Source organism: Eumetopias jubatus, unplaced genomic scaffold (genome assembly GCF_037043125.1).
Source record: "Eumetopias jubatus isolate StellerSeaLion01/CBP00866 unplaced genomic scaffold, mEumJub1_p1.0 scaffold_2, whole genome shotgun sequence".
Lineage (NCBI taxonomy): Eukaryota > Metazoa > Chordata > Mammalia > Carnivora > Otariidae > Eumetopias > Eumetopias jubatus.
The window spans coordinates 150,005,307-150,032,978 of record NW_028274808.1 but is presented as its reverse complement, the minus strand read 5'-3'; the positions used below and the strand labels follow the sequence as shown (position 1 = coordinate 150,032,978).

The 27,672-nt window shown below is 37.4% G+C and overlaps 1 protein-coding gene across 8 annotated transcripts in view; it reads right to left on the bottom strand.

Moving 5' to 3' along the window:
- Positions 1-27,393, bottom strand: part of EPHA5 (EPH receptor A5) — a 343,376-nt gene extending 315,983 nt beyond the window's left edge. For all 8 annotated transcript variants that reach the window (XM_028100661.1, XM_028100664.1, XM_028100663.1 and 5 more), the window contains exon 1: positions 27,210-27,393. In XM_028100661.1, coding sequence (XP_027956462.1) covers positions 27,210-27,393 — 184 coding nt within the window. The remainder of the gene's footprint in view (positions 1-27,209) is intronic.
- Between the last annotated feature and the right edge of the window lie 279 nt (positions 27,394-27,672).

Below are 27,672 nucleotides of genomic sequence, written 5' to 3'. Positions count from 1 at the left end.
TCTTCTAGCTAATGTCCTCTTCTAAATTCAAAATATTAAATGAGCATTCCATTCTATTTCTGTATATCCTCTTCATTCTTTACCTAACACACTGCAATTTGGATTCAAACCCACTATTTTACCAAAACTTCTGTTACCAAGTTGATTTGTGATAATCACATGGCTCTGAGTTCCTAATTTGGCAGTATTTGGCCGTGTCTCCCATGAACAAACTCTCTCACCTTTTATCTTCAATGACAACATATTTCTGTGATTTTCTTCTACTTCTTTGGCTATTATTTCCATTATAAGCTACTCTTCCTATACCAACCTTCAAACCTTGACTTTGATTAATACCCTCTTTTTGTAGACCGGTTTCACTTCTCACTCTATACCAATGGTTCTTGACTAAGACTGTTAAGGAATAGGAACAAAAATAAAAGAAGAAGCTTTTTGAAAGAACAAATGTCTTGGAACCAGTCCATAGATCCTGAATTAGACTATTTAGGATGGAAAATGGTTAGTAAGTTTTTTGTTGGTCGCTTTGTTTTAAAATATCAGCATATATCCTTACATAAGGACCCCTGTAGAGGGACTGATGAATTTGATTCTGATTAACATCTACATTGAGTTATAACGTAGATGTTAATGACCCCTACAAATCCATATATTTTATCTATTTCTCTCTCCTGAAATTCCAATCAATTTATAAAACTGGCTACTGGTTTTTAACACATTCATGATATGCAGTCATCCCCCGAATGAACAAAGTATCTTCCCTGCACAAGAAAAAACAAACATCTCCTCCTATGTTTCTTATCTCAGTGAATGTAATACCACTGAACTACTTGTTCTGTCCAGAAATCAGTGAGTCATCTTTGTCTTCCTTCCCCTTTACCTGCACACTGAATCAGTGACCAAATCCTAACCATTCTAACTATATCCTATATCTAACTCTCTGAACTGGTTGTTGTATTTCATTCTATAGCCAAATTCTCACGATAATTTTTCACTTGAAAAATGTCTTAACTGGTTTCTCCATAGAAAACGCATGATCCCTGACAATTTCTTCAAAAAACTGCATTCAGAAAGATCTTTCTAAGCAACCAATATGATCATGTCACTCCCCTACTTCAAACCTTATAGCTATGTTTCATTTTTTTTAAAGATTTTATTTATTTATTTGAAAAAGAGAATGAGATAGAGAAAGCATGAGAAGGGGGTGGGTCAGAGGGAGAAGCAGACTCCCCACTGAGCAGGGAGCCCGATGCGGGACTCGATCCTGGGACTCCAGGAACATGACCTGAGCCAAAGGCAGTCGCTTAACCAACTGAGCCACCCAGGCACGCTGTGTTTCATTTTTTAATGTAAGTCTTTCCAGGATTGGTCTCCATCTTCCTCTCCAGTTTCATTCAGGCTTTTCCCTCCTTCCTTGTCCACAATTTGGCAATACTGAACTTATTTTCAGTTCCATTATGTGGTCTCACTGTTGATTCAGTTCTGTCCAATGAGCTGTGAAGGTGATCTGAAGGTAAGTGAGTTTTTGAGAAGGAAATATGAGAAAAGGAATTTCCTGGCTGCTTTGAAAGTTGCTGGGTATGGTTGTATTTCCTGGAACTGGGTGCAGCCATCTAGAGAAAATAAGGAGAATCAGCAGAGAGCAAAACTTACAGATTAAGGTGGGCAGAGTGAAGGGATGGGAAGTATCTGGTTCCAAATTATATCATAGAGTAGCTAATCCATCTAAATTTGAAACTTGCTTCTCTTAGGACTTTCCGTTACATCAGAAAAAAAAAATCAATTTTATTGCTTAATCCACTGAGAAAGTGATTTGCTGTTATTTGCAGAGGAAGACATCCTTACTGACACAACTGCTAAGTGGCAGAATTTGAAGGCAAACTCCAGTCTCTTTTATTCCAGAGTCTGCTCTCCTACCATCATGCCTTGAGACTTATAATATTCTATTATTAACAGAATTTCAATAACATTCCCAAATGAGTTACTTAAACTCAGATTATTTACCTTTGAAATGATATCTAAAATGACCTTTGTTGGGGTGCCTGGGTGGCTCAGTTAGTTAAGAGTCCGAATTTTGATTTCAGCTCAGGTCATGATCTCAGGGTCAAGGTACGGAGCCCCATGCCGGGCTCCCCGCTATGGGTGGAGCTTGCTTGGGATTCTCTCTGCCCCTGCCTCCCCCTCTCTAAAAAATAAATGACTTTTGTTGTCCCTCTCAATCTTAATATATTATGCTTCGTTGTTAACTATGTAGAACAACTGTTGCCTTTGTTTCAAAATACTTTCATGCCTGTTCATTTTGTTATTTTTATTTCTTTTTGTTCATTTTGTTTCAAAATATTTTCATCATCATAAAGAGTTTTAGCAGCTGCTCTTTGAAAACTAAGCAGCAGAATTTCATACTATGAAGCATAAAACTCTGAAAGAAGCAAAACTTAATCAGAAATATATACTAAAGGTATCTGAATTGTTAATATACTCTAAAATTGTAAACTTGGGGAGATGGCAAAGAGGATTTCAGAATTAGTATCCACTGGTTATTCCATACAAAGTTTTTAGGCAGAGGTAACACTGAAATCCACTGACAGCTAAATGATGACTAATGGGCAGTCTGCTCCATTCACAGGACACATGGCATGAAAAGACTAAAACCGTATGGTTTTCAGCAGCTACTTTGTCAGGTGTGGTAACCAAACTTGTCAAATTTCACATATTTTTTTTTCTAAAGAGAAAAGTCAACATTAGATGACATAAGAGGCTTGAAAATCATCACATCACAGAATACACTCATGTAATAGCTGCTCAGTTCCACACCACACTGTATATATAAGAAGTTATTCCTTACAAAATAGTGTAAATCTTCAACACTTGAAATAAATGTTCTTATTCACAATTCACTTTTTGAATGGTTCACGGGACAGAATATTCATTAATTCTACGGTTCTGGTGTGCTACTATGTAAGAATTTATAGATGGGTGCTTGGGTGGCTCAGTTGGTTAAGCGACTGCCTTCGGCTCAGGTCATGATCCTGGAGTCCCAGGATCGAGTCCCGCATCGGGCTCCCTGCTCGGCGGGGAGTCTGCTTCTACCTCTGACCCTCTTCCCTCTTGTGCTCTCTATCTCTCATTCTCTCTCTCTCAAATGAATAAATAAAATCTTTTAAAAAAAAAAGAACTTATAGAAATGATTTTACTTTGAGGGACTCAATATTTATATCTGTAATATCAGTGATTGAAACTAATAAACTTATATGTGTCTGTGCTTAATATATGTTATATCACTTAGTCTTAACAATGATCCTTTGGTATGTTTTTCCCCCATTTTTCAAATAAGGAAATTGAAGTTGAGAAAAGTTAAATAGGGCAGTAGTCCAAGGTCCCAGAGTTAATAAGCACATAGGTGGAATATAAATCCAAGTCTTATCTAACTCCAAAGCTCTTTCTTTTGCTTCTATATCACACTTGCCCAATGTTGGATTTGCTGAATCCAAAGGTTTACTCCTTTGAAACTTTTAACTCCTATATCTCAATAAATTTGATTAAATCAATGAATTGTGAATAATATGTTACAGAAGCCAGCATCTACCATAAAATTCTAATAGTACTGTATATAAGATGGGAGTCTTCAGATATACTAACCTAAACAGAAAAGACATTAGTTTTTCCTGGGCAAATCAGAGTTTAGTATCAAATTTCCAACAAGTTTCAAGTAAGTTACAAGTTTAGTATCAAATTTCCAAAGATTGAACAAAGTTACAAGATCCCTGAAAGTGAAAGTGTAAGCAACAAAATAATTATGAAACCTCTTTTCTTAATTTTTAATTTTATTATTCATTATGCTTTACACATGTTAATTGGGGGGAAAACAGGGCATGTATTTGTTCAAATATACTTTGTCCTTAGATGTTAAAAAGCACATAAAAAGAGAACAGAAAATATATGCAAAGCTGATTCTTTGTTTTGAATGCATACTTACCCCAGTCCCTAATTATCCCTAATGCTTGACTGAAATACCATAAACTGCAAAACAATCTATATAATCATTAGCTTTCAAGCCTTCAGGGTAGGATAAATGATGATTGTATCTGAACATGAACTAAAACAGAAACTTGCACAAATTCACAGTATACATTTTAAGGTGATGGCATTTCCAAAAAATTGAGTAAAAAAACTGAGTAGCCCAGTAGCCCTTTTTGTAAAATGAAAAGTGACCCAAATTTTTGCTGTCAACTTCAGTCATTATGCTTATGTCAGTCTTACAGCTTAAATAAAATTTAATGCTGATGTAAACTCTACATAATTATCCTTTATTATCTAAAATAGAAAAAAATATATATATTACAAAAAAAAAACTTTGGGTAATGATTTATCATGAAAATCTAGTCAAAATGTACAGCAATAAAGACAGAAGTATGAACAAATACTGTGGCCAATAATTTTAGGTGGCTGAATATAAACATTTTAGTACTCAGCCATAGCCACCCATCTCAAAATAGCTAGAAGCATTCATGATGACATCAAAGTAATTTTTAAGTCAGTTTATTAAATACAATTAATTATATACCTTAGTAGGGTATAAGATTGATGATCTAGTAGCAGTCATTTTTGCCTAGTTAACCTGGTGCCTAAAGTCTATTTTTGGTCAAAATATAGCCTCAGTACTTAGCTATTTCTCCTTTTACAAAGTGTAGAAAGGAAAAGTGAAAAAAAAAGAAATAAAGTAAAAGTATTTTAAATTTTCTGTGGCATTGTCAAAGATGCTTTTTATGCCTATTAAATATTTACATTTTCTTTCTCCTTCCTTGGTATCAGATTCTTACTGTGTTTCAAGTAGCAATGTGTCTAGCACCATACGTAGGTCATGACTGTCTTAACCAATAATTATAATCATGTTTCTATGATCTTAGCCTTCATTGGATCTGGCAGCCTTGTTACATAGGTCTGGCTAATAAGATATAAATAGAAATCCGCCTTCCAGTTTCTGGGAAAGTTCTGTTGTCCTAACTATAGGAATAGTGCTGCTGGAATGATTCTTGGCTCATCTCTTTCTCTTCTTGTTCTGAACTGGATGTGATGCTTGGAGATGCATCAGCCTTCTTGCAACCATGAGACAATAAGCTAGAGAGTAAGGCCAAAAAAACCCACAATGATTCCAAGCTTGACATCATGAAGTCACTAAACCCAAATCACCAAACTTCTACCTGAAACTTCTTTCCCAAACATTTAAAAGACAATCCCTCTACATCTGGTGAACACTTTCTGTATTCTCTGCACCTAATCCAATCCTATATAATACAGATAACGCATAAACAACTGAGGAAAAAGTCTAGCTCAGTGCTTTAACTTCTATTCCAGTTCTATGGAATATGGCACCATCAATGAATGAGGGTTCACTCATTCAACAAATATTTATTTAACATCTATTTAAGTACCAAGAATTGTTCTAGGCCCTGGGGTTATATTAGTAAAGAAAACAGGTAGTATCTTGCTGATTGTTCAACTTTCCCATTGCTTGGTCCTGAGAGTACACACTTACTCAAAAACATTTTACCTGTGAAATAATCCTTCTATGTCCCCTGAATCAGACTCTTTTAGGGTATAATTATCTGAATTTGGTATTTATGAATATATATAAACACATTCAAAATGAATGTAATATTTTAAAAAATGCAAAGTTTTTTTTTTAATTTTATTTATTTATTCGACAGAGAGAGCAAGAGAGTACAAGCAGGAGGAGCTTCCAGTACTCTCTTCCAGGAGAAGGAGAAGCAGACTCCCCACTGAGCAGGGAGCTCAACATGGGGCTCGATCCCAGGACCCTGAGATCATGACCTGAGCCGAAGGCAGATGCTTAACCATCTGAGCCACCCAGGCACCCCAACAAAGAGTTTTTTTTAACCATATACCTTGAGGATCAGTCCTGGTATCAATGGCTCTATTGCTTACTATATGGCAAACCATACTTAGAATATTTTTTTCTTTTGCATTTTGGTATTTGTTTTTACAACTTTCTAACATATCTCTATCTTATATTTCCTTATTGTGTATAGTATTATCTGATTTAGAGTATACATCACCTTTACTCTTAACACATTTTTATACTCTCCTTTTTGAGATTAATAATAAAAATACATTTATATAGCATTTTCTGAGTGTTAGTCATGTATATGTGACATCTGTATGTATAGATATACTCATTGTTTTTTAAAAGTGTGATGTGTCTATCATCAGCATTACGATCACCTACAGTGCTCTTTAGAAATGTAAATCCATTGGCTCCTTCGAAAACCTACAAAATTAGGATAGTAGGTGGAGACTGCATCTTAGAAAATCCCCACTACCCAAGTGGTTCTTACACTCAGTTCAAGTCAGACAACATTAGAACGGGATTATGCTCTTTTCAATGTGGCAAATCCACCAATAGCACAGTTGGATTGTTGTGGTAATATCAGATCGCCGTAAGAGTCTGGAAAAGCTAACTCTTCATCTTTGTATTGATACCAGCCGGCTCCCACCAGTCCTAGGCCACAGATCTTACTTTGTGTAGCTCTGTCCTAAGGGTTCCTTAACAGGGACAAAAGTCAAAATTATCTACGGATGTTCTACAGCTTCCTAGGTTCTAAACGTAAAGATTTCCACAGAATTTACCTTAATGAATTTTCATTTAATGGGCCTAGGAGGGTCCAGACATGGTATATTTAATTGTGTTTTGAGGGTGGTTGCAATGAGCACTTCTAGGTTAGGACACTAGATTTGAACTCTTTTTTCAAAATAAACTTTACCAAATGGGGTGCCTGTTTCACTTAGCTGGTTAAACAACAGACTCTCGATTTCAGCTCAGGTTATGATCTCAGGGTCCTGGAATTGAGATCTCTAGCCAGCTCCATACTCAGCGGGAAGTCTGCTTGAGGATTCTCTCCCTCTCCCTGTGCTTCTCCCCCTGATTGTGCTCTCTCTCTCTCTTTCTCTCTTTCTCTCTCTCTCTAAAATATAAATAAATCTTCAAAGTAAACATTACCACATGTTATAATTTGTTTTTTACCTAGATTGTCAGAAAGCTACAAGTCAGGATCACAGTATACTGATCTTCTATGCAACATTCCTTTTATATTTTAACATAGCAGTTTCACACTCAATTCATGATGCCTCTGTGGTTCTAAAGAGATATCTCAGAGGCACAAACAGATGAAGGGAGGGAGAAGTAAAAACACAGCCAGGAAACCCAACAACTCTGTTATCTGTTTCATATACTGAGCTTCCACAGTGATCTCTTTTGAATGACTTTCTGCTTCTTTAAAAAGAGAGAGAGAGTTTGAAAACCACTACTAATATTATGTCCTTGGCTTTCAACAATGATTTATATTAAAAATCTATTAAATGGAAATCAGTTCTGTGTATTTTCAAAAATTGTTAAGACTATTATTCATGTCATTGCTCAATACCCCAAACACAAATACCACTGTAACCAGCTTCTCTGAAATCCCAGTCAGGGAAGAAAAAAAAAAAAATGTTCGTGATATAAACTGAGAGATTTTCCACCAGGAAATGATAACTATATAACAGAAATCTTGTACGTAAATATTTCTATCCATTTGCTTTTACATTCATGGTAGTGAGATGTTCTTGATAGAAGTTTTCAATGTTTCCATATGCACTGCCTATATTTGTATTATTCTTATTTTAATTGATTTTCTTATAAACATGGGATTTTTGAAATAAAACATGATTCCTTCCTTGAAAAATTATTTGCATCAATAAAGAGTAAATCATAATACTAAGTACATTCACAGGAATGTAATCTCTAGCATAGTGGGTATAACCAAGAGCTTCAGCACCAAACGCACCTGGTTCCTATATTGTCAGTTTATTTTGTGTGTGACTGCATGTTACTTAATTTCCCCAAAATCCAATCTCCCACTAATAAACGGGAATAATAATATACATTTCACGGGGTTGTTATAAGAATTAGAGAGTATGTGGTAATAGTCTTCACAGCAATTATCATTATTATCCCTCCCATCTAGAGAAAGATTCACTACAAAGGATTCTTGGCTCAGAAGAATACAGTATAAACCCACTGATATTTCTGATATATTTGCTAGAATTTTTAGAATAAATAAAAATATATTTAAAAGGGATAGTTCATTAAATATACTAACTAGTTACTGGTTAGAATTAAATACACTAAACAAACACTAACCGAACTCCACTTAAAAAGCCATTCATCATTACATTCTAAACTTTCTCCTTTAATAAGTTTATTTTTAAATATCATTCTATTCACATGGTAGATGTTACCCATTTTCCTTGCAATATTAAGAATTCCTACCAAGTTATAAATCTAAAGTGCTTCATAAAGTAAGTGATAGTCTAAATAACCCAGGAAATCTAGAGCAAGTAAAAGAGTAAATCCATTCCCTCCCAAGAAATTTAAATCATTATGAAACAGGTGTTTTATAGTAATTGTTTTTCTGGAGGTGAAATTAAATCACACTTAAAACAGAAAAAAAATTATTTTATGTTGGCTGATAGTGGCTCAGTCCATATGAATTCTGAGAATTTCTCATAAGAAAGAAGGGGGGGTGGGGAAGCCATAGCTGATTAAAGCACAAAGGGATGGTGACCACAGGATATCTACTAATTATTTTCTAGTCATATTCTAATCAGTAGAATTTTCTTTTCATTGATGTTTGGTAAATTTAAAATAAAATATTCTACTGCCAAATTTCTTGGTATTAACTTCTTTGGGCTGGCAAAATCATACAATCTTTTAGTTGGCAATTTCGCAGTTCAGAAAAAGACTCTGTAATACCAGAGATTCTAAACTCTATTAGTTATGAATTTAGGAAAAGAGTTACATTGACTCTACCAACAAAACAGTAATGAGGTGAAATTGGTTGTGGTTAAAGTAGTGTCTTTAAAGAAACAAAGACATTACATAATAAAATTCATTCACTAAAAATGAGTTCATAGAATATAACACACTTTGCTGATACTCCATAGGGAATGTCAGACATTGGGGTTTGCTCTCACTAAGTTTACAGACAGGCAACTCTTTCTTCATATTGATGTGTGTAGTAAAGGATAAAAAAAGTGAAATTAACTTGCTTTCGTTGGCAAATCATACTATCTCTGTTAGTAGGAAATTCTCAGTTCAGAAAAGAATTTTTCTCTGATTAACCTTTACTTTTTACAGTGATTTCTATTCTGATCAAATATCAGAACTGTATAAACAAGGAAAAACTCAATTCCAGTTCAGTGTGGTAAGCTATATATGGAAAAAGAATTAGCACACAATCGTGGATAAACTGGGGAAGGGGCCTGCCATTTACACCTAGGCATAATAATCAAATTACTTAGGTGAAAGAAGGAGCTGAGTGTTTCCTAACAAGCACCCAAAATCCAACTGCACTGAGAGCAAGTCTCCCACTCAGGAACCTGGGAATGCCAAGACAGGGGGAAGCAGCAGGAAAGGTGGGCCAAAAGCAAACCCCTGAGAGCTTTGTACTTAGGCTCAGGGAGTTTAGATTTTAGCATGAGGTCACTGGAGAGCTACTAAAGGATTTACCCAGGGAGTAAACAGGGGCTGCTTCAGCAATTGAACTAAAGTCAAATATTTTTCTTCTGGTATTTCCATTTACAATAAATACTAGACAGTACTCACTAATGTAGAAAATTAGCCCTTGCTAAATAAAAGAGTGCCCACCCACACTATTTTTTTTAACACATGTAATATGTAACACATAGGTTTATTATGTACCAGAACTTTTAATACTTTATTGATGTTTTTCCAATATTAATCTTTGCAATATTTGTATTAATATTTCCATTTTACAAACAAGAAAGCATAGGGCCAGGGAGATTTTCTAGTTTTGCCTGAGTCACCCAGCTCTAAGTGGTTCAGCCAGGCTCCAGAGCCTGTACTCTTTCAACTCTGTTACACTGCCTTCCGAAGTGGAGTCCTGGTTCTGCAGTTATAAGACTTTTGCTTTACAACTAGTTCTGATATTTTAATAGATCAAACTTTGTTGCCTTGATTCCTTTGATATGACAGTGATTTCTCTAATCTATCCTACAGGCTTTTTTATGAGATTCTCATAAAATAATATAAGTTAGAACATTTGGTAAACTATAGAGTAATAATATAAACTACATAAAAGTGATTATAAAATATTTAATACAACTCTGTATATAAAAAAGAAAAAAACAGCACCCAAGAGGTTGGCTTGGATAAAAGACAAAGGTAAATACATTTTTCACTGAAGCTTTCAGTCCCCTCACCTGTTACAAGTAGTAGTATTGCCTAAAAATATATAATACCATGACTTAAGGCAAAACTGTATTTTTAAAACCGCCCTCTTCCAAGAGAGCAAGGGGTAATGATCAGCAATAGATAACACTTTGTGAGGGAGGGTTTTTTTATTTCTTTTTTAGTATACCTTTTTTCCAGTTTTATTGAGAAATAATTGACATGTCACTATACAGACACACCTCATTTTATTGCACTTCACTTTATTGTGCATTGCAAATATTACATATTTCATAGATCGAAGGTTTGTGGCAACCCTGCATCAAGCAAGTCTATCAGCAACATTTTGTCAACAGCATTTGCTCACTTTCCACCTTTGTGTCACATTTTGGTAATTCTTGCAATATCACAAACTTTTTCATTATTATATTTAATCTGTGAGCAGTAATCTTTGATGTTACTATTGTAATTAAGTAAGATGGCAAACTTAATTGATAAATATTGTGTGTGTTCTGACTGCTCCACCGATTAACAACACACCCCCTCTGCCCCTCTCTTCTGGCCTCCCTATTCCTGGAGACATAACAATACTAAAATTAGGCAACTTAATAACTCTACAGAGGTCTCTAAGTGTTCGAGTGAAAGAAAGAGTTGTATATCTCTATTTTTCTTTAAAGATTTCATTTATTCATTTTACAGATAGATTGAGAGACACAGACAGAGCATGAGCGGGGGGAGGAGGCAGAGGGAGAGGGAGAAGCAGAGTCCCTGCTGAGCCCAGGGCCCCGAGATCATGACCTGAGCTGAAGGCTAACGCTTAACCAACTGAGCCACCCAGGTGGCCCTATATCTCCCACCTTAAATCAAAAGCTAAAAATTATTAAGCTCAATGAGTAAGGCATGTCAAAAGTGGAGACAGGCTAAAATCTAGGCCTCTCATACAAAAGCACTAGCCAAGTTGTGACTACAAAGGACATGTCCTTGAAGGAAATAAAAAGTGCTATCCAGTGAAGACATGAATGATAAAAAAGCAAAACAGCCTTTTTACTGATATGAAAAAAAAATTTTAGATCGAAGGATAGAAGATTAAACCAGCCATAACAGTTCTTTAAAATCAAAGTCTAATCCAGAGCGAGGTCATAACTCTCTTGTATTCTCTGAAGGCTGAGAGAGGTGAGAAAGTCGCAGAAGAAAAGTTGGAAGCTAGGTTGTTTCATGAGGTTTAAGCAAAGAAGCCGTCTTCATAACATAAAAGTGCAAGGTAAAGCAGCAAGTGCTCATGCAGAAGCTGCAGCAAGTTATCCCAAAGATCTAGCTAAGTTAATCAGTATAAGTGGCTATATTAAACAACAAATTTTCAGTGTAGACAAAACAGCCTTGTATTGAAGAAGATGTCATCTAGGACTTTCATAGCTAGAGAGGACAAATCAATGTCTGGCTTGAAAGCTTCAAAGGCCAGGATGACTTCCTTGTTATAGACTAAAGCAGCTGGTGACCATATATTGGAGCCAATGCTCATTGGCCGTTCCTTAAAATCCTAGGGCCCTTACGAATTATGCTAAATCTACTCTGCTTGTCCTCTAGAAATTGGACAACAAAGCATGGATGACAAATGCACATCTGTTTACAACATGGCTTACTGAATATTTTAAGTTCACTCTTGAGAAGAAAAAAAAATTCTTTCAAAATATTATTGCTCATTGATAATGCATGATATCATCCAAGAGCCGTGATGGAAATGTCCAATGAAATTAATCTCATTTGCATACCTAATAATAACACAACACCCATTCCGCAGCCCATGGATCAAGGAATAATTTTGACTTTCAAGTCTTATTATTTAGGAAATATATTTCATAAGGCTATAGAGGTCATAGACAGTGATTCCTCTGATGGATTTGCGCAAAGTAAATTGAAAGCTTTCTGGAAAGGATTCACCATTCTAGATGTCGTTAAAAACATTCATGATTCACTGGAAGAAGTCTAAGTATCAACATTCACAGGAGTTTGGAGGAAGTTGATTGCAAACCTTCATGCACAACTTTGAGGAGTTAAAACTTCAGTGGGAAGTCACGGCAGATGTGGAAATAGCAAGAGAACTAGAATTAGAAGTAAAGACTGAAGATGTGACTGAATTGCTGCAATCTCATGATAAAACTTGAAGGAAGGAGGAGCCTCTTCTTATGGTTGAGCAAAGAAAGAGGTTTCTTGGGATGGAATCTACTCCTGATGAAGATGTTGTGTAGACTGTTGAAATGACAACAGAGGGTTTAGAATATTACATAAACTTAGTTGATAAAGCAGCAGCAGGGCTTCAGAGGAATGGCTCTGGTTTTGAAAGAAGTTCTACTGTGGATAAAATGCTATCAAATAGTATTGGGGCGCCTGGGTGGCTCAGTCGTTAAGCATCTGCCTTCGGGTCAGGTCATAATCCCAGGGTCCTGGGATCGAGCCCCGCATCAGGCTCCCTGCTCTGTGGGAGGTCTGCTTCTCCCTCTCTCACTCCCCCTGCTTATGTTCCCTCTCTCGCTGTGTCTCTCTCTGTCAAATAAATAAATAAAATCTTTAAAAAATGCTATCAAACAGTATCACATGCAACAGAGAAATAATTTGTAAAAAGAAGAGTTCATTGATGTGGTAAACCTCACTGTTTGCTTTATTTTAAGAAATTACCACAGCTGGGCCCCTGGGTGGCTCAGTTGGTTAAGCGACTGCCTTCGGCTCAGGTCATGATCCCAGGGTCGTGGGATCGAGCCCTACATCGGGCTCCCTGCTCGGCGGGAAGCCTGCTTCTCCCTCTCCCACTCACCCTGCTTGTGTTCCCTCTCTTGCTGTCTCTCTCTGTGTCAATTAAATAAATAAAATCTTTAAAAGAAAAATCTGATTTCTAAAAAAAAGAAGTTACCACAGCCATCCTGACCTTCATCAACCACCACCCTGATCAGTCAGCAGCTATCAATATTAGGCAAGACCCTTCACTGGCAAAAAGATTATAACTTGCTGAAAGCTCTGATGATGGTTAACAATGAAGTATTTTTAATTAAGGTATGTACATTGTTTTTTATACATAATGCTATTGCACACTTAATGAACTATAGGATAGTATAAACATAACTTATGTATACACTGGGAATTCCCAAAAATCATTTGACTTGCTTTATTGTGATATTTGCTTTATTGTGGTGGCCTGGAACCAAACCTGCAAGATCTCTGAGGTAGGCCTATACTGGTTGGTGAGCACTTATCACTGCCATTTTGTTAATTTCTGAGTGTTTTATAGATCCATTGTTCCTTGTTTCTCAACCATCTGTGTGTGCGTTTTGATGTCCTTTGGTATCAGCATGCTTTGACTTCATCATCATGTTCTTTTGGGTAATTACCACAGGATATTCCCTTGAGGTTACCATGAGGTTTACATAAACTATTTCAAGGTTATAACAACGTACTTAAAGTGAAAACAACTTAACTTCAATATAATTCCTAAACTTTATACTTTTACTTCTCCTCCCCTCACATTTTAGATTATTGCTGCTACAATTTACATGTTTTTTTTTAATTGTGTAACCAATAACAGATTACTGTAGTTATGGTTATTTACATTTCTTAAAAAAACTTTTAAAGTTGTGAGTTATGCACCATTATTACCATATTGCAGAATCTAACTATGACTATATATTTACCATTACCAGTGAAATTTACACAACTTATTTGTGTTTTTACATTGTTAATTAGCATTATTTTACTTCCACTCACATAACTTCCTTTAGCATTTCTCATAAGGCAAGTCTGGTGGTAATAAACTCCCTCAGCTTTTGTTTGTTTGAGAAAGTCTTTATCCTCCTTTGTTTCTGAAGGACAGGTTCCTCAGGTATATAATTCTTGACTGACAGTTATTTTCTTTCAAATTTTGAATCTGTTATCTCTCTTGACCTGAAAAGTCTCTGTTGAGAAGTCTGGTGAAGGTCTTATGGAGGTTCTCTTGTATGAAACGTCTCTCTTTTCTCCTGCTACTCTTAAAATTATTTCCTAGTCTTTGAAAATTTAATTATAATGTGTTTCAATGTAACCTTATTTGGGTTCAACCTATTTGGAGTCTTTGGGACTCATGAACCTGGATATCTATTTCTCTCTGAAACTTCAGAAAGTTTTCATCCATTATCACTTAAATATATATTCTGTCCCTTTTTGTCTTCTCCTTCTGGAATTCCCATAATGGGAATATTGTTTCTTTTCATTGTATCCCATAATTCTTGTAGAATTTCTTCTTTCTCTCTTTCTTTCTCTTTCTTTCTTTCTTTCTTTTCTTTCTTTCTTTTTTTCTTTCTTTCTTATCTTCTTTCTTTCTTCCTTTTTTCTCCTCTGAGTGATTTCCAATGTCCTATCCTCAAGGTTGCTGATTCCTTCTTCTGCATGGTTGAGTCTGCTTTTGAGAATTTCTATTGAATTCTGCAGTACAGTTATTGTATTTTTCAATTCTAGAAAGTCTGTGTGTTTTTTATTTCTCTTTCCTTGTCAAACTTCTTGTTTTGTTCACGCATTGTTTTCCTAATTTCATTTAATTGTGTTTCCTTATAGTTCACTAAACCTCCTTAAAAGGATTACTCTGATTTATTTTTCTGACGGTTCATAGATCTCCATTTCTTCAGGGGCAGTTATTGAAGCTTTATTAGATGTTTTTGGTGGTGTCATATTTATCTGAAATTTTTATGATCCTGGACTCCTTACATTGGTATCTGCACATTTGAGTAACAGGGCTCCTCTTCCAGACTTTAGAGGTTTGCTCTGACAGATGCAGTTCTTCACCAGTCAGCTCGGTTGGAATTTTTGGGTGCGTCTGCTAGTAATGTCTTTGGACAGGTAAAGCCTCCTATCATGGTCTATTTTGGGAGAGGCAACTGTTTGAACTGTGAGGATAGAGATGAGGGTTGTACTGTTGGCTGATAACAGTTGGATAGGATTGCTGGCTTTGTTTTCCACATAAGTGAGGCTGTTGGATGGGCTCCACACTTGCCTGGATCTCTGGTCAGCCTTACTCAATGGTCAGGACTGGGTACAATATTTAGTAGTAGATGGGACTATGAATTTGCTTCCTTAACCTGGCAGGACAGGACCCAGGGATGTACAGCTCATTGTTTTCATACTTGAATCAGGTCTGTGTATTGAATTCCTTGGTCAAATAAGGCCACTGGTTTTGCTTCATAGATGGGGAAAGACGCAGGCTGTATTCCTTGTTCAAGTGCCACTGTATGTAGGGCTATTGGATGGACTGTACAGTTTCCTGTGTGTTTCAGTTCGGTTCCCCTGGACAGGTAGAAGGATGTATTCAGCACTGAACAGAAACACAAATTAGAGTCCCTGTTGGGGTGCAGTGGAAGAAACATCCCTAAAGTCAGTAAAGCTCTTTGTTTGTCATCTTAACTCAATCTGACCCACATCCAAAGTATCTAAACTGAACAGAGCCACTGGTTTTGCTCTGCAAACTATTGGGTTTACCTGCTAGCCTCTCAGTGTGAGCTCTGCTGGGCCACACAGCTTCCCAGGAGTTGTTGCTAGCGCTTTTGACCAGATGGGACTATAAGACACTCTCCACAGAATGTGGGGCTGTGATTCAGCTCCCTGAATGGGTATGGGAAAACTGGGCTCCAGAACTGACAAAACTCCTCCTTTGAGGATCCATCCGGCAGATCAGCACCCTACCCTGTTTCCTAGTCAAAGTAAGCTTCTGACTTGGTTCTGCAGATGAGCAAAACCGCTGATTAGGATTACTACTTGGGCATTACAGATATGAACTCCATGTCATGATTCATGGGCTGGTTGTTGCAATCCCCTCTCCCTTTCTCCATGGCAGTAAGATTCCCCGTGGCTGAACCCCACAGATTCTCCTGCAATTTCCATGGTGTGAGATCAGAGCAGGAGTTCTTACAAAGTGACTCACAATTCTGGGGGAGTCTTGTCTCCTCTGGGTTGTCTTCTCCCATTGGAAGAACCAGGGCTCAGGGGAGACCTCTCTGCATTGTGCTGCACTAGCCTGGAGAGGGGCAATGTGGTCAAGGTGTAGCTGCTTCTTTAACTCTTCTAGTGCAGTCTGTCTTGGTCTCTGTGGTATGTAGAGGTGCTTCAACCTCAAACAATGTTCTAGGATTCTCTTAGTGGTGTCTTCTTCTTGAATAGTTGTTCTTCTTGTGAGCAAGGCAGAAGTCAGGAGAACAATATATGTCACCATCTTAGAGCCATCACTCCTCCCAGAGAATTAAAATTAAATAGATTTCAGGTATAAAACCTGAGTCTAGAGTTTAGCCTGGACTAGGGATTGAGAACTGAGTTGCTTATATACTAAAATAACAGAAAACAATTTAAAAAGTAAATACCTGCCCTGAAATGGAGGCAATGTGTGGGACGAGATCTTGCCTTGTGCTAGCGGGGTTCTGGACAACAGAAAAGGGAGATGTCAACATGGGGTATATCAGAGCATAAGAGCCTTATGAAGAGCAGCTGATCAAGTATTTATTGAGAGGGGGAAAAAAAAGGAGGGAGTTGCAAGTGAACTGCACAGAAAATATCCCCTGGACTGTACAGGTAGTTTTGTATGCACTTTTACTATACTTCCCATTGTCAGTGGAATGAGCCATTACTTAGATGATGAGGGCTAGAGTCACTGTGGATGTCTGGAGGACTTTAGTCAACAGTGTCTCCTGGTGTAGAAGAGTTGTTAAGAGCAGTGCTGGAGTTAGACTACCCGTGTTTGAATGCAGATTTCTACCACTTTCAGATTTGCAACTGTGGGTAAGTTATTTAACCATTCCCTGCTCACTTTCCTCATCTGTAATATGAAAATATAATTATTATTATTATTTATTACTATTATTATTATATAATTTCCTAAGCTTGTTTTGAGGAAAAGAAATCAATATATATGTAAACTACTTAGTACAAATGTCTGGCACACTGTAGGTCAATAATCAATGTTAGCTATAATTATGGTATACAGGTATGTGTACTCATTAGTATGCAAATAGAGTTAAACATTTCATAAGCAGTTCTAAATACAGTACATTCTAAACTTCCTTACATCTGGTTGTGTTCACTTATATAAAAAGGATAAGCCTTCACAGAATTATATTAAAACCTTTCTGAAAATATTAAAAAAGTTATACTTCCTAGTACTATTTCAAATTCTGAATATAGTTGAACAGACCAGAAAATTGAGTATTTCAGACTAAAAGAGTGATGTCAAATTACAATGTCAGACATCTTTTTTAGGAAACTTCTAAGAATTTAATTCTTCCAACTATTCCCTGGGTAATTTCAATGACTATCTATCTATTTATCCACCTATCTATCTGTCAGTCAGGTAAAACTGACAACATAATGTGAGAGGACTAAATATCTAAAATATTTGAAGATAGCTCTTGATATGTTTTGTGGCTAATAAAACATACGACCTCTACCTGGGGAATAATGAGGTAAAATGCAACATTTACAACCCATAATCCTTATACTGATGGTTTTCTATTTCCTAATCAAATCCCAGTATTCAATAGCAAATAATGAGGAAGCCAGCAGAAAATTCAGACATCATGTCATTGATTTTTATTTTGGATAACTCTATGGAAAATGTGCACATGCAATTCTTTTTTTTTTTAGATTGTTCTCCTGACCCAGTTTCCCTTTAATCATCCAGTGTAAGGGAGATGATGACCTGTGATTGTGAAATCTTCTCTCAAATAGCCTGTATCTAGTAGTGGCGAAAATACAGGACTTACATCTCTTGTATACCTGTTTTGCTCTAGGAATTTCATTAGGCGACATATACACATTCTTACTTTATTTTCACAACAACTCTATGAGTGTGTGTTAACACTTCCTTTTAACTATGTGGAATCTGAGGTAGATGGTTCAAGACCATACCACTAATATATGATAGAGCTCATTTCATGGTCTTTACATCTCCCCATTCTGCACTACCCAGTACGAAGCACAATTATTGTGAAGTTAATTAAAATTAAGCTACAGGGCATTCAAGGGGGGAGTCTTGTCAAGGACATGGGCCACTTCGTTGCTATTAAGGCATTAGTGAAATATTCACTAAAGCCATACTCAGATTTGCAAAAGTAATATATTTTTAAATTCCTTTTCTTAAGGAAGTTTCCTCTCACAATATAAGTTTAAAAACAAAACTGCTGCACACAGTGCTTTCCTGTATCTTGATCCTTACCCAGCAAGTGATGTGTGCACATGCATGCACTATGCATAGTGTTAATCAGGCACACTCCCAGAACTTTCATTTGTGAAGTGTTCTACCAATTAGAAATTTGTTTCATTTTGTTTGTTCTCCACAACAATTATGTAAAGTAGGCAGTACCAAATTACAAATAAATGAACTGAGGTCAAAAAAAAAAAAAACAAAAAACCCACAACAACTAAACGAGTGTCCATGGAACTTAGGGTTGGTAAGCAATGGAGATGAGCCAAAAACAAAACAAAAACAAAAACAAACAAACAAAAAAACAAAAAAACAAAGACAAGGCTAGTTTGTTTTTGAATTTCAAAGTTAGAGTTTTTGTTTTTGTTTATTTTTCCATAAGTCTATACCATTTAATCATTTTTCGACTTTTGTTTCATAAGCTTGATTCAAAAACCAGTGACTGGGGCGCCTGGGTGGCTCAGTTGGTTAAGCGACTGCCTTTGGCTCAGGTCATGATCCTGGATTCCCAGGATCGAGTCCCACATCAGGCTCCCTGCTCAGCAGGGAGTCTGCTTCTCCCTCTGACCTTCCCCCCTCTTGTGCTCTCTCTCTCTCATTCTCTCTCTCTCAAATAAATAAATAAAATCTTTAAAAAAATTAAAAAAAATAATAAAAAAAAACAGTGACTCCAAGTCTGGAAGATTAAGAGGTTCTATTGTTAATGTTTCTCCCTACCCCTTCCAGAGAAATCAAATGTGATGGTCTGAAACTGGACATGGTTCAAATCCTTCAGACATAGCAGTTTCCAAGTATTTTCTGCTTTTCTGAGAAGGCTAGTTGCACACCCTTGTAAGAGACTCATTATGCTGCCCTGGGTAAAACTTTTGAGGGAGAAGACAATCCACTGTTATCTTCCACAAGACCAGGTGTCCAGCCTCACCTGTTCAGCGATCACATAAGGCAAGAGAGGACTCTGGGTGAAAGCCAAAATTTGGCTCACAGAGCAAGTTCTTGCTGAGGACTGCTGGGCTGAACCAGGGCCAGCCGGATCTACCTGCTCAGTTTGTCTTTCCACAGAAAAGACATTAACAAGCATCCTGGAACAGGAAGGTACAGCCAGGGTAAAGAAAGTAAGTGAGCTATCTCATAAGAAACATAAAACTTACAGAGACAACTTAAATCCTTGTGTTTCTGATTTATGAATTAAGTAAACAATGTATGACTTAGTGTGACACAATATGCTCTTTACTTTTAGAGACTAGGTCCCATGATTTATTTAACAGAAGACTATTACTTCTCACCCAGTTTGACATCATGACTTCCTTGGGGGTGTTGGAACATAGCAGGCATGGGCTATTATCCTCTTATCTTGCTTTGACTTTGTATGAATGGAGTGTCTTATGGGAAAGGTGGGAGGAAGGAAGGGTTGGAAAGAGAGAGAAAGGAAGGAAGCGAAGGAGGAAAGGAGGGATTGAAGGAAGGAAGGGGACAAGGGAAGGGAGACGTGGCAGATAAAAATAAGAGTGTGACATTATTACAAGAGACAAAAAAGACACTACCCATTTCTGAGTAAAAGAACAGACTGTATTTTCTCTAAATCTTCCAATACTTAGCCCGAAACATGTTTCTAAGTAGGAACATTTTCTCACAAACCATATGCAAAATATTTCAACCCTCAGGTTTTGGCTCTTTGATTTTTTTTTTTTTTTTTTACCAGAATCATTTACTTTAAAAGAGCTATGGGCCCAGTTTAGTTAGAACTGAAGACATGTGTAATGGATACAGAGATGGCCTGGGCAATAGTCCAGCAACTATAACAGAATTAGAATCATCACAGACACTTTAATCCCAATTATTTAATCTGCAGGGTGTCTAACACCACAAGTATTTGACATGACTCAACAAAACAGTAGAAGAAGTAGAAACAGAAGAAGAAAAAAACCTAAATTGATGAAATAAAATGAACTAAAGAGGTTTTTTTCATTAGACTATGATTTTTATCCTCAGAGCAAAAGTGAAACAAATATAAAATTAGAATATGTGTGGGGGGGGAGGGGGTAATGGTATTTTAAAAAATAATATAAAAAATAAAATGCAAGTGCTTTTATTAATATCAAAATCATAGTGATAACACCTTGACACCTCTCCCCATTCTTTGTTTCATCCTCACCGTGACCTTTCTACATACCCCTAAATGTGTCCATGTACATGTGGACCATCATCCGGCCAAACTACTGCACTCTGCTTAATAAATGCACCATGATTAAAGCCATGAACACATGAGGAAAGCATGCATGACCTAGGGTTGATTTTTGACCAACAAAATTTTGTACGCTTTTCAGTAGTATATGAAACAATTTAAATGATATTAATAAAGTAACACATAAACTGATCAGAGACTAAAGGCTGTCGTTCCTATAGGAAAAGAAGAACTAGAATAAATCTTAATTACAAACAGAAACTACCAGGTTTTCCTTAACTGAAATACATTGTAAAAGGTATTCTAAAGACAAAGCTCACACACATTTTTAAAAAAAGGATTTTTCAGCAATTTCTAAATAGTAGAAATGACTCTTGAGGGTTTCTTTAAATCACTAAAGATTAAAAATGCATTTAAAAATTATACTAACACTAAATGACAATTAATAAATGTCATCATGCTAAACCACAGAGTTTTCAAAAACTCCAAGTGGTACACCTACTACATTAGTTTAATTTTATGTCTTTGTAACACCTGAGATTCTCATCAGAGATAGTTGAAAGACTTAAGCTTTTACAAAACAAAACAAAAAAATAACAAGACCATAAATTACTACACATTCCACTAGACACAACTTAAATTCTTATGTACCTTACAGTGCTTTTCCCTTTTATATATTTATTTACTTTTCATTTTTACTAACAGATCATACTAAGTAAGAATTTTTTAAGATGGTAATGAAAGAAGCTAAAAGGGAATTTAAAAGTCTTTGTTTCTCATGAAATTCACTGATTAGAATTACATTTTAAATCATGTCATTGTTTTCTATTGTTATTGTAATATAAATTTTAAATTAGAGCTACCTCTTGATTTTATGTGATCAGAATAAATGGAATGAATAAATCCTATATCTGTGAAATTTAGTGTCAGAAAATGAAAATTCCAATCACCTTTCAATACTCAAGAATAGTTGTGCCACTATCTATGTGTAACTTGATTTATAAACAACTATTTCATAGCACAATTTGTGGCATTACTGATCCTACTATTTTTGTGGAAAGTCCTTCATTATGACACCGTGCATATGTTAATAATGTATTATCAAAAATGAACTGTTCTCTAAAATTTGAATTTAAAATTTTAAACATTTTTTCTTCAGTAAAATAAATTTTTTGTCTTCTTCAAATACTTTAAAGTCTATTTCATTAACTCTGAATAAAGAAATGTCTGGAAAGTCAGAAACTAAAAAGAGAAAAGTAAATATATGATAAAGGAAGACTTTTCTAAATACTCAAGCTAATTGTTTTGGAAGTTCAAAACAAATACTTAAGAGTGAATCATTTAGTTTTGAATTTAGACATTTTAAATGAACCAATAAAAGATTTTCACAGTGAATAACTATCAAATCTTCCAGTTTTCTAATCACTATATAATGCTTTAAAAATTATGAGTAGATCAGAGATTCTCTCATCTTTCTTATATCAAATATCTCTTACTGAATAAAACTATTTTTTGTTACTTTAAAGATATATATTATTAAGCTTCTTAAAAAATAAGGAACATTTTAATCTGTTTTTACGAAGCCTTTAGAACTCGTTTTATTTTTTATATTCTACCACCTCGTCTGGGATAAAACATAGGATAAAATTTTTAATGTGAATTAAAAACACCATTAAGTGTGCTTATGTATACAGTAGACTAGGATAACTCCTTTGAAGAAATCACTACCTAATGAACTGATTATATAAATTTTGATAAAATAACAAAATATGTATTTACCCAGTAGAGCTACCAGTAGGAGCTATTCTGCTCTACAGATAAATACATACTCACCAGAGATATTAGAACTGCAAGAATCATTCTGAGTCTCTAAGGCGTTAATTTACATTTTTTGCTTGCATATTGCTTTTATAGTAAAAATTTACTATTTCTGAAAGGGAAAAATGGACCAATACTGCAACCAATTTTTAATGGCTTGTAATAAGCAAGGCTGCATATTCAAACTTCAGTTAATATTGATGCTTTATGAAAACAATTGTAAGACTATTTTAAAATGGTCAAGAATGCATAAATTGTGTTTGAATAATTAGGTAACTCTGCTAATTTAAATTCAAATTACTCATTAGTAAAATGAAATATATCTGGTAATTTAAATGCAAAAATGAAGTATAAAGAGTTATCAATACTTTCTATAGTAGTTATGTCTTTAAGATATTAGCAGCAAATTTTTTTAAAAAAGAACATTGTTTGCCTCATATAAGTAAATATAGCTATAGTTAGTTACTATAATAATATACATCATAGTTTATTTTTATAGTCAAACGTAGAAAGGTTTCTTCCAAATAAAAGAGAAATTAATTAGTCATTCAAGCAAATACATAAGAAAGCACTCCAAACAAAAGAGATTCAAGTGGTCAAGTCAGTCAATCAGCAAAAGTGTAGTGAAAATAAGAAAAGCACAGTCATTTTCGCAACAGTAGCAATACTTAGTAAAATCTAACATTTACTTAAATAGTTTGGGGATGTTTGTCTATAAATAGCTGTATCATCTAATATTGACATTTTATGTAGAAATATTCTAAATGGTCACATTTCGTAGAGTATTAATTATATAAATAATGGTAAGTACAGTAATGCATTTCTAAGTATAAAAAATAAACCCTATTAATCCTATGTGGATTGAAATAAAGAGTTAATAGTATTTACAACTGGCGATATTACAAAAAGAATATTTTCAATAAAAGGAGAAATTTTCATTGTAAATGCAGGAATTGTCCACCCTCTTCTCTGTCTTCTGTGAGGAAATAAAATCTTCTTACCTGTCACCCTACACCCAAGATTTTTGTCTACCTCAAAAAAAAAAAAAAGCTTAAAATTAAAGAGTCAACCCTTTACCCCCTTTCATGGTTTATAAAGCAAAAAGCCAAAACCCTTCATGGCCTCTTCTCCTTCCAACCACCTAAGATTCAAATAAGGGTGATTGCTCTCTTTTTTTGTTCAGTAGTGTCCTGGTGAGGGAATGATTTTACTGTCCTTTTTCTGTGGGATCCTGCCGGTTTATCTAAAAGGAAATGAATTATAACAGAATGACAAGGCCACAAAACAAAGCCATTTAGTTTTACAAATCTATTATGTCCTCCAATCTGTTTTATGGGCCTGGTCCTATTATAAACTAAGAAAAACCCTAAAACAAACTCTTTTTTCCTTTCTTTCCATTGAAAACATCTACAATTTTATGACTGTTTAACACTTTAGCCTAAATTTTTTTCCGCTCTGTGTGTGTGTGTGTGTGTGTGTGTGTGTTTCCCCCAAGAGTCCTTCCACCCCACCTTCTCAAACATAAAAAACATTCAGAGACAAGAAACTGGACTTTTCAAATACAAACTGCTGACAACTGTCAGAAGCACTTTACTGGGACATTACTGACTGTAGCTTCAATGAATTAAGCTTGATTCACTGCGGGTGAATCATTTTCAATGCAGAGCTGTTCAGCAGTAATTGGCCAAGAATCCCTGCTGCGAAAAGCACTTGTCAAATAATGCTTGTTTACAAATATATCTCCAGACAGCAAAAAGTGGCAGTTACTGAATAAGTTCAGGGCCACCTCCAATATTCATAACAGTGGACATGCTCTCTTTACTTATTAAATCTATTAACATTTTCACTTGTTGATATACTTGCTAATGTTTGCCCTGCTTGATCAATCTCAGAGATAAGTTGCTAAATATGCCTCTGAATTATTTTATAATAGAAGTGTTTTGTATTAGACTGTAGTTCAAAGGTTTCTTCCAAATGTAATTTATGCCTAATGTATGTAAAAAGACAACTAAAGATATATTTATCTTATCTTAGAATTGAACCTAAAGAGTACATTTTCCTCTTTATTGTCTTTTATCCAACATATCCTAACATTCATTCCATCTCAATTTAAGATTCTAGATATATATTTGGCTTTTCCTGTTCAGTTCTGCTTTACTTATGTCTACAAAAGTTAAATTTTAAAAATGACTAGAATACAAATTATGAATGTAAAGTCACATTTATGTCTATCTGCCTTGAATTTTTTTCTCACATAATGGGAGCATTCATATTATATACACACACACATATATATATACATATGCATGCACATACAGTATAGTCTGTGAAATCACTAAGTTTATAGGTTGCAGAAGGCAAAATATATGAGAGCAAGTTATTAATGGATGCAGTGCATACATCAAATCTTTCTGCCCCTGATCTTCCAAAGAACTTCCAGAAATAATCAAAAACAAACTTAAAAACTCCAATTGGAATCTTTAAATAAATAAATAAACTCCCGTTATTAGTATCTTAATATATTATTGCTTGATTTATAATAACACATGGAGAAACAAAAAGGAGAGCAATGGTCTGAGATGATACTTATGGAAAGATGGAAAACTGTTAGGCAGAGATGGAATGAATGAGGTGAAGTCATACATATTAAGACGATTTTATTTCCTACTGTGTTTAATAGTGATAGATCCCTGCAATCCTCACCTCCCTACAACCCAAGTTTTGCTGTGTGTTCGACTAGCTGGCGTAAAGACAATACAACCTGTGGTTGTTAGGTCTGTGATATCAACCAGTCTACCTTCCAGAAGATTTGAGCTCTGCTTACATCACCTTAAGAGGTGCTATTTCCTAGCTTCCCTCCAAATCCCTCTGCCTCCTCCTCCCTGGCGCAGTCTTGGCCCTTGTGCCCATTCAGCATCACCCTCCCTGAGATTTCATTTTTTCCCTTTCTCTAACCAAGAGCCCCTACTCCCTTTCATCTGTACATAAACCACTTCCCTCATCACACCTGGGGAAAAAAAAAAAAACTGAAATATAATGGGAACAGGAAAGGATGAATGACATTACTGTTACTCTTTAAATCCAAACCAGGATGCCCCTTCCGGTGGAATAAGACAGTTAATAAAAGGATTCCAAACCCTGTCATAATCCTCCGGACTTCTAACATAATGAATCTAACATGAGAGGTTAATAAAAGGACTACCACTTAAAACACTTTTTCAACTTTATCGGGAAGGGGAAAAGATGCAGATTGTTTGGGTTAAGCATGGGAGACTGCCATAGCTAGATAACTAGATAGAGTGAGCTACATAGAATCCTTAAATCAGATTTAAAACAATAAATGTAAGAATTAAAGAGAGAAGTTCATGGGGTGGGGCAGGGAGTCTCGATCTGCCCTGCTTTCACAAGGTTCCTAAGGGAGCTGGCAGCGCTCCTAAACCAGCTCAGCGCCTTCTCCTACAGCCACACAACCCGCGCAAGTCACGAGGACACACACGACCCCGAAGGCTGCTGCTTCATCTTTCCGGTCCAGCGTCCCCTGCCCTAGGTGTGGAAGGGATTTTTTTAAGGTTCTGTGCCTCACCCGTGGTTTGGGGAGCCTCAAATCGAAACCCCAGTATTCCAGCCAGGGGGCAGGGTCTTTGATGTTTGCGTGGTGGAGCTGAACGCGTCTCGCAGCCCAGATCTGGATCTGAGATGCTACACCTCCCACCCCCATTCTAGAGGAATGAGCCTTTGAGCTGAGACCCAGCGCGGGCGGGGTGTGAGAGGAGCAAGCGCGGCTGGAGCAGATCGAGGGCCGAGGGCGGCCAGGCGAACGGTGGCGGGCCCGGGGGGCTGAGCGCAGCTCCGGGAGCAGCGAGCGCCGCACAGGTGCTGTTCCCGCGGAGCCGACTCTACTCGCCCAGCGGCAGGCGGAGACAGCCTTCAGGGTCCGGAGCGCAGGATTGGGGGTGGGGAGGAGGGTTGGGAACTCCAAGATCCGGTGCCGGCCGGAGCGGGGCTTTTCCCTCACGCAAACACCGAGACACAAGCCCGGGTGGGTTTGAGCAGCAACTTCCTGGCAGCTACACTCCACCCCCCCTTCCGCCTCATCCCACCTTCCCGCCTTCTTCCACTTTCGCCTCAGGGTGATTATGAGCCCCCAAAGTGAAGGGCACCCCACAGTGTGGGGCGCCTTCTGTCCTTCGCCATTCCCCTCCCTCGAGAAATAACAGCTCTTGCCACCCACCCCAGAATAGCAGCTGGCGATGCCCTAAATAACAGCTTCCAGAAGGCACTTCCCCCCAAAATAAAATCAGTCAGCCACCCTCACAATATTTCCCATCACCGGCCTCAAATAACGGTTTCTAAAAGCCCACCGCTCCCGAGATCGTTGTCGCTGAGCTTCAGACAGTTCCCACTCCTTCAAGCCCCAAATGTCACTTCCCCACGCGCTTCAAGTGAGAGCCAGCCGCACCCAACCTTCTGGCGCGGGTCTCAGACCTCTCTTTCCTCCCCGCTTGCAACTTCCCAGCCCCCCAACCAGCCTCGGTCCACACGCAGGTTCCTCGCCCACCGCTCCGCACCTAATGTAAAACAATGCAACCAGACACAGCAGAGGGGAGCGAAACGGCTGGCGAAAGCGGACAAATGTTAATTCGTGATGCGAGGTGAGATTTCGTCCGCGGCAGCAGCGTCCAGAGCGCCCGCACCCGCACTTCCAGGCCCCGCCTCGCCCCTCCGCCCCAGGTCGCTGCGGTCCCCACCCCCAACACTACCTTCGTTGCTGGGGCTGGCCAGGAGGGTCCGAAGCGCGGCGCACAGAAGAAGGCACGTCCAGAGGGGGGCCCTGCGAGGTGCGGAATAACAGCCGGCCAGAGACGCAGGGGTGCTGGGGGTGTCGCCGTCGCCGCCGCCCGGGGGCCTCCGGCGTCCCGCACCCGGGGGCCCCGAGCCCCGCATCTTCTCCTAACTGCCTCCGCCGCTGCTGTCCCGCGCGGCTCAGTCCACCGCCCCGGCCTCGGGGAGGGGGCGAGGGAGGCTCGCGGTTCCTCCGCGTTCCCCGTGGAGTCCCTTGGCTTCTGGCACGCGGCTCTTCCAAATGCGGGAACCGCGGATCCTCTGAGACTGCCGAAGTTTGCTTCCGGCTCCTGTCTCCCTTCTCTTCAGTGGGCTTAATTTAAATACTAGTTATGGTTGATAGTGCAGTTCTGGACTGGACTCAAGGGTGTCGAGAAGGTC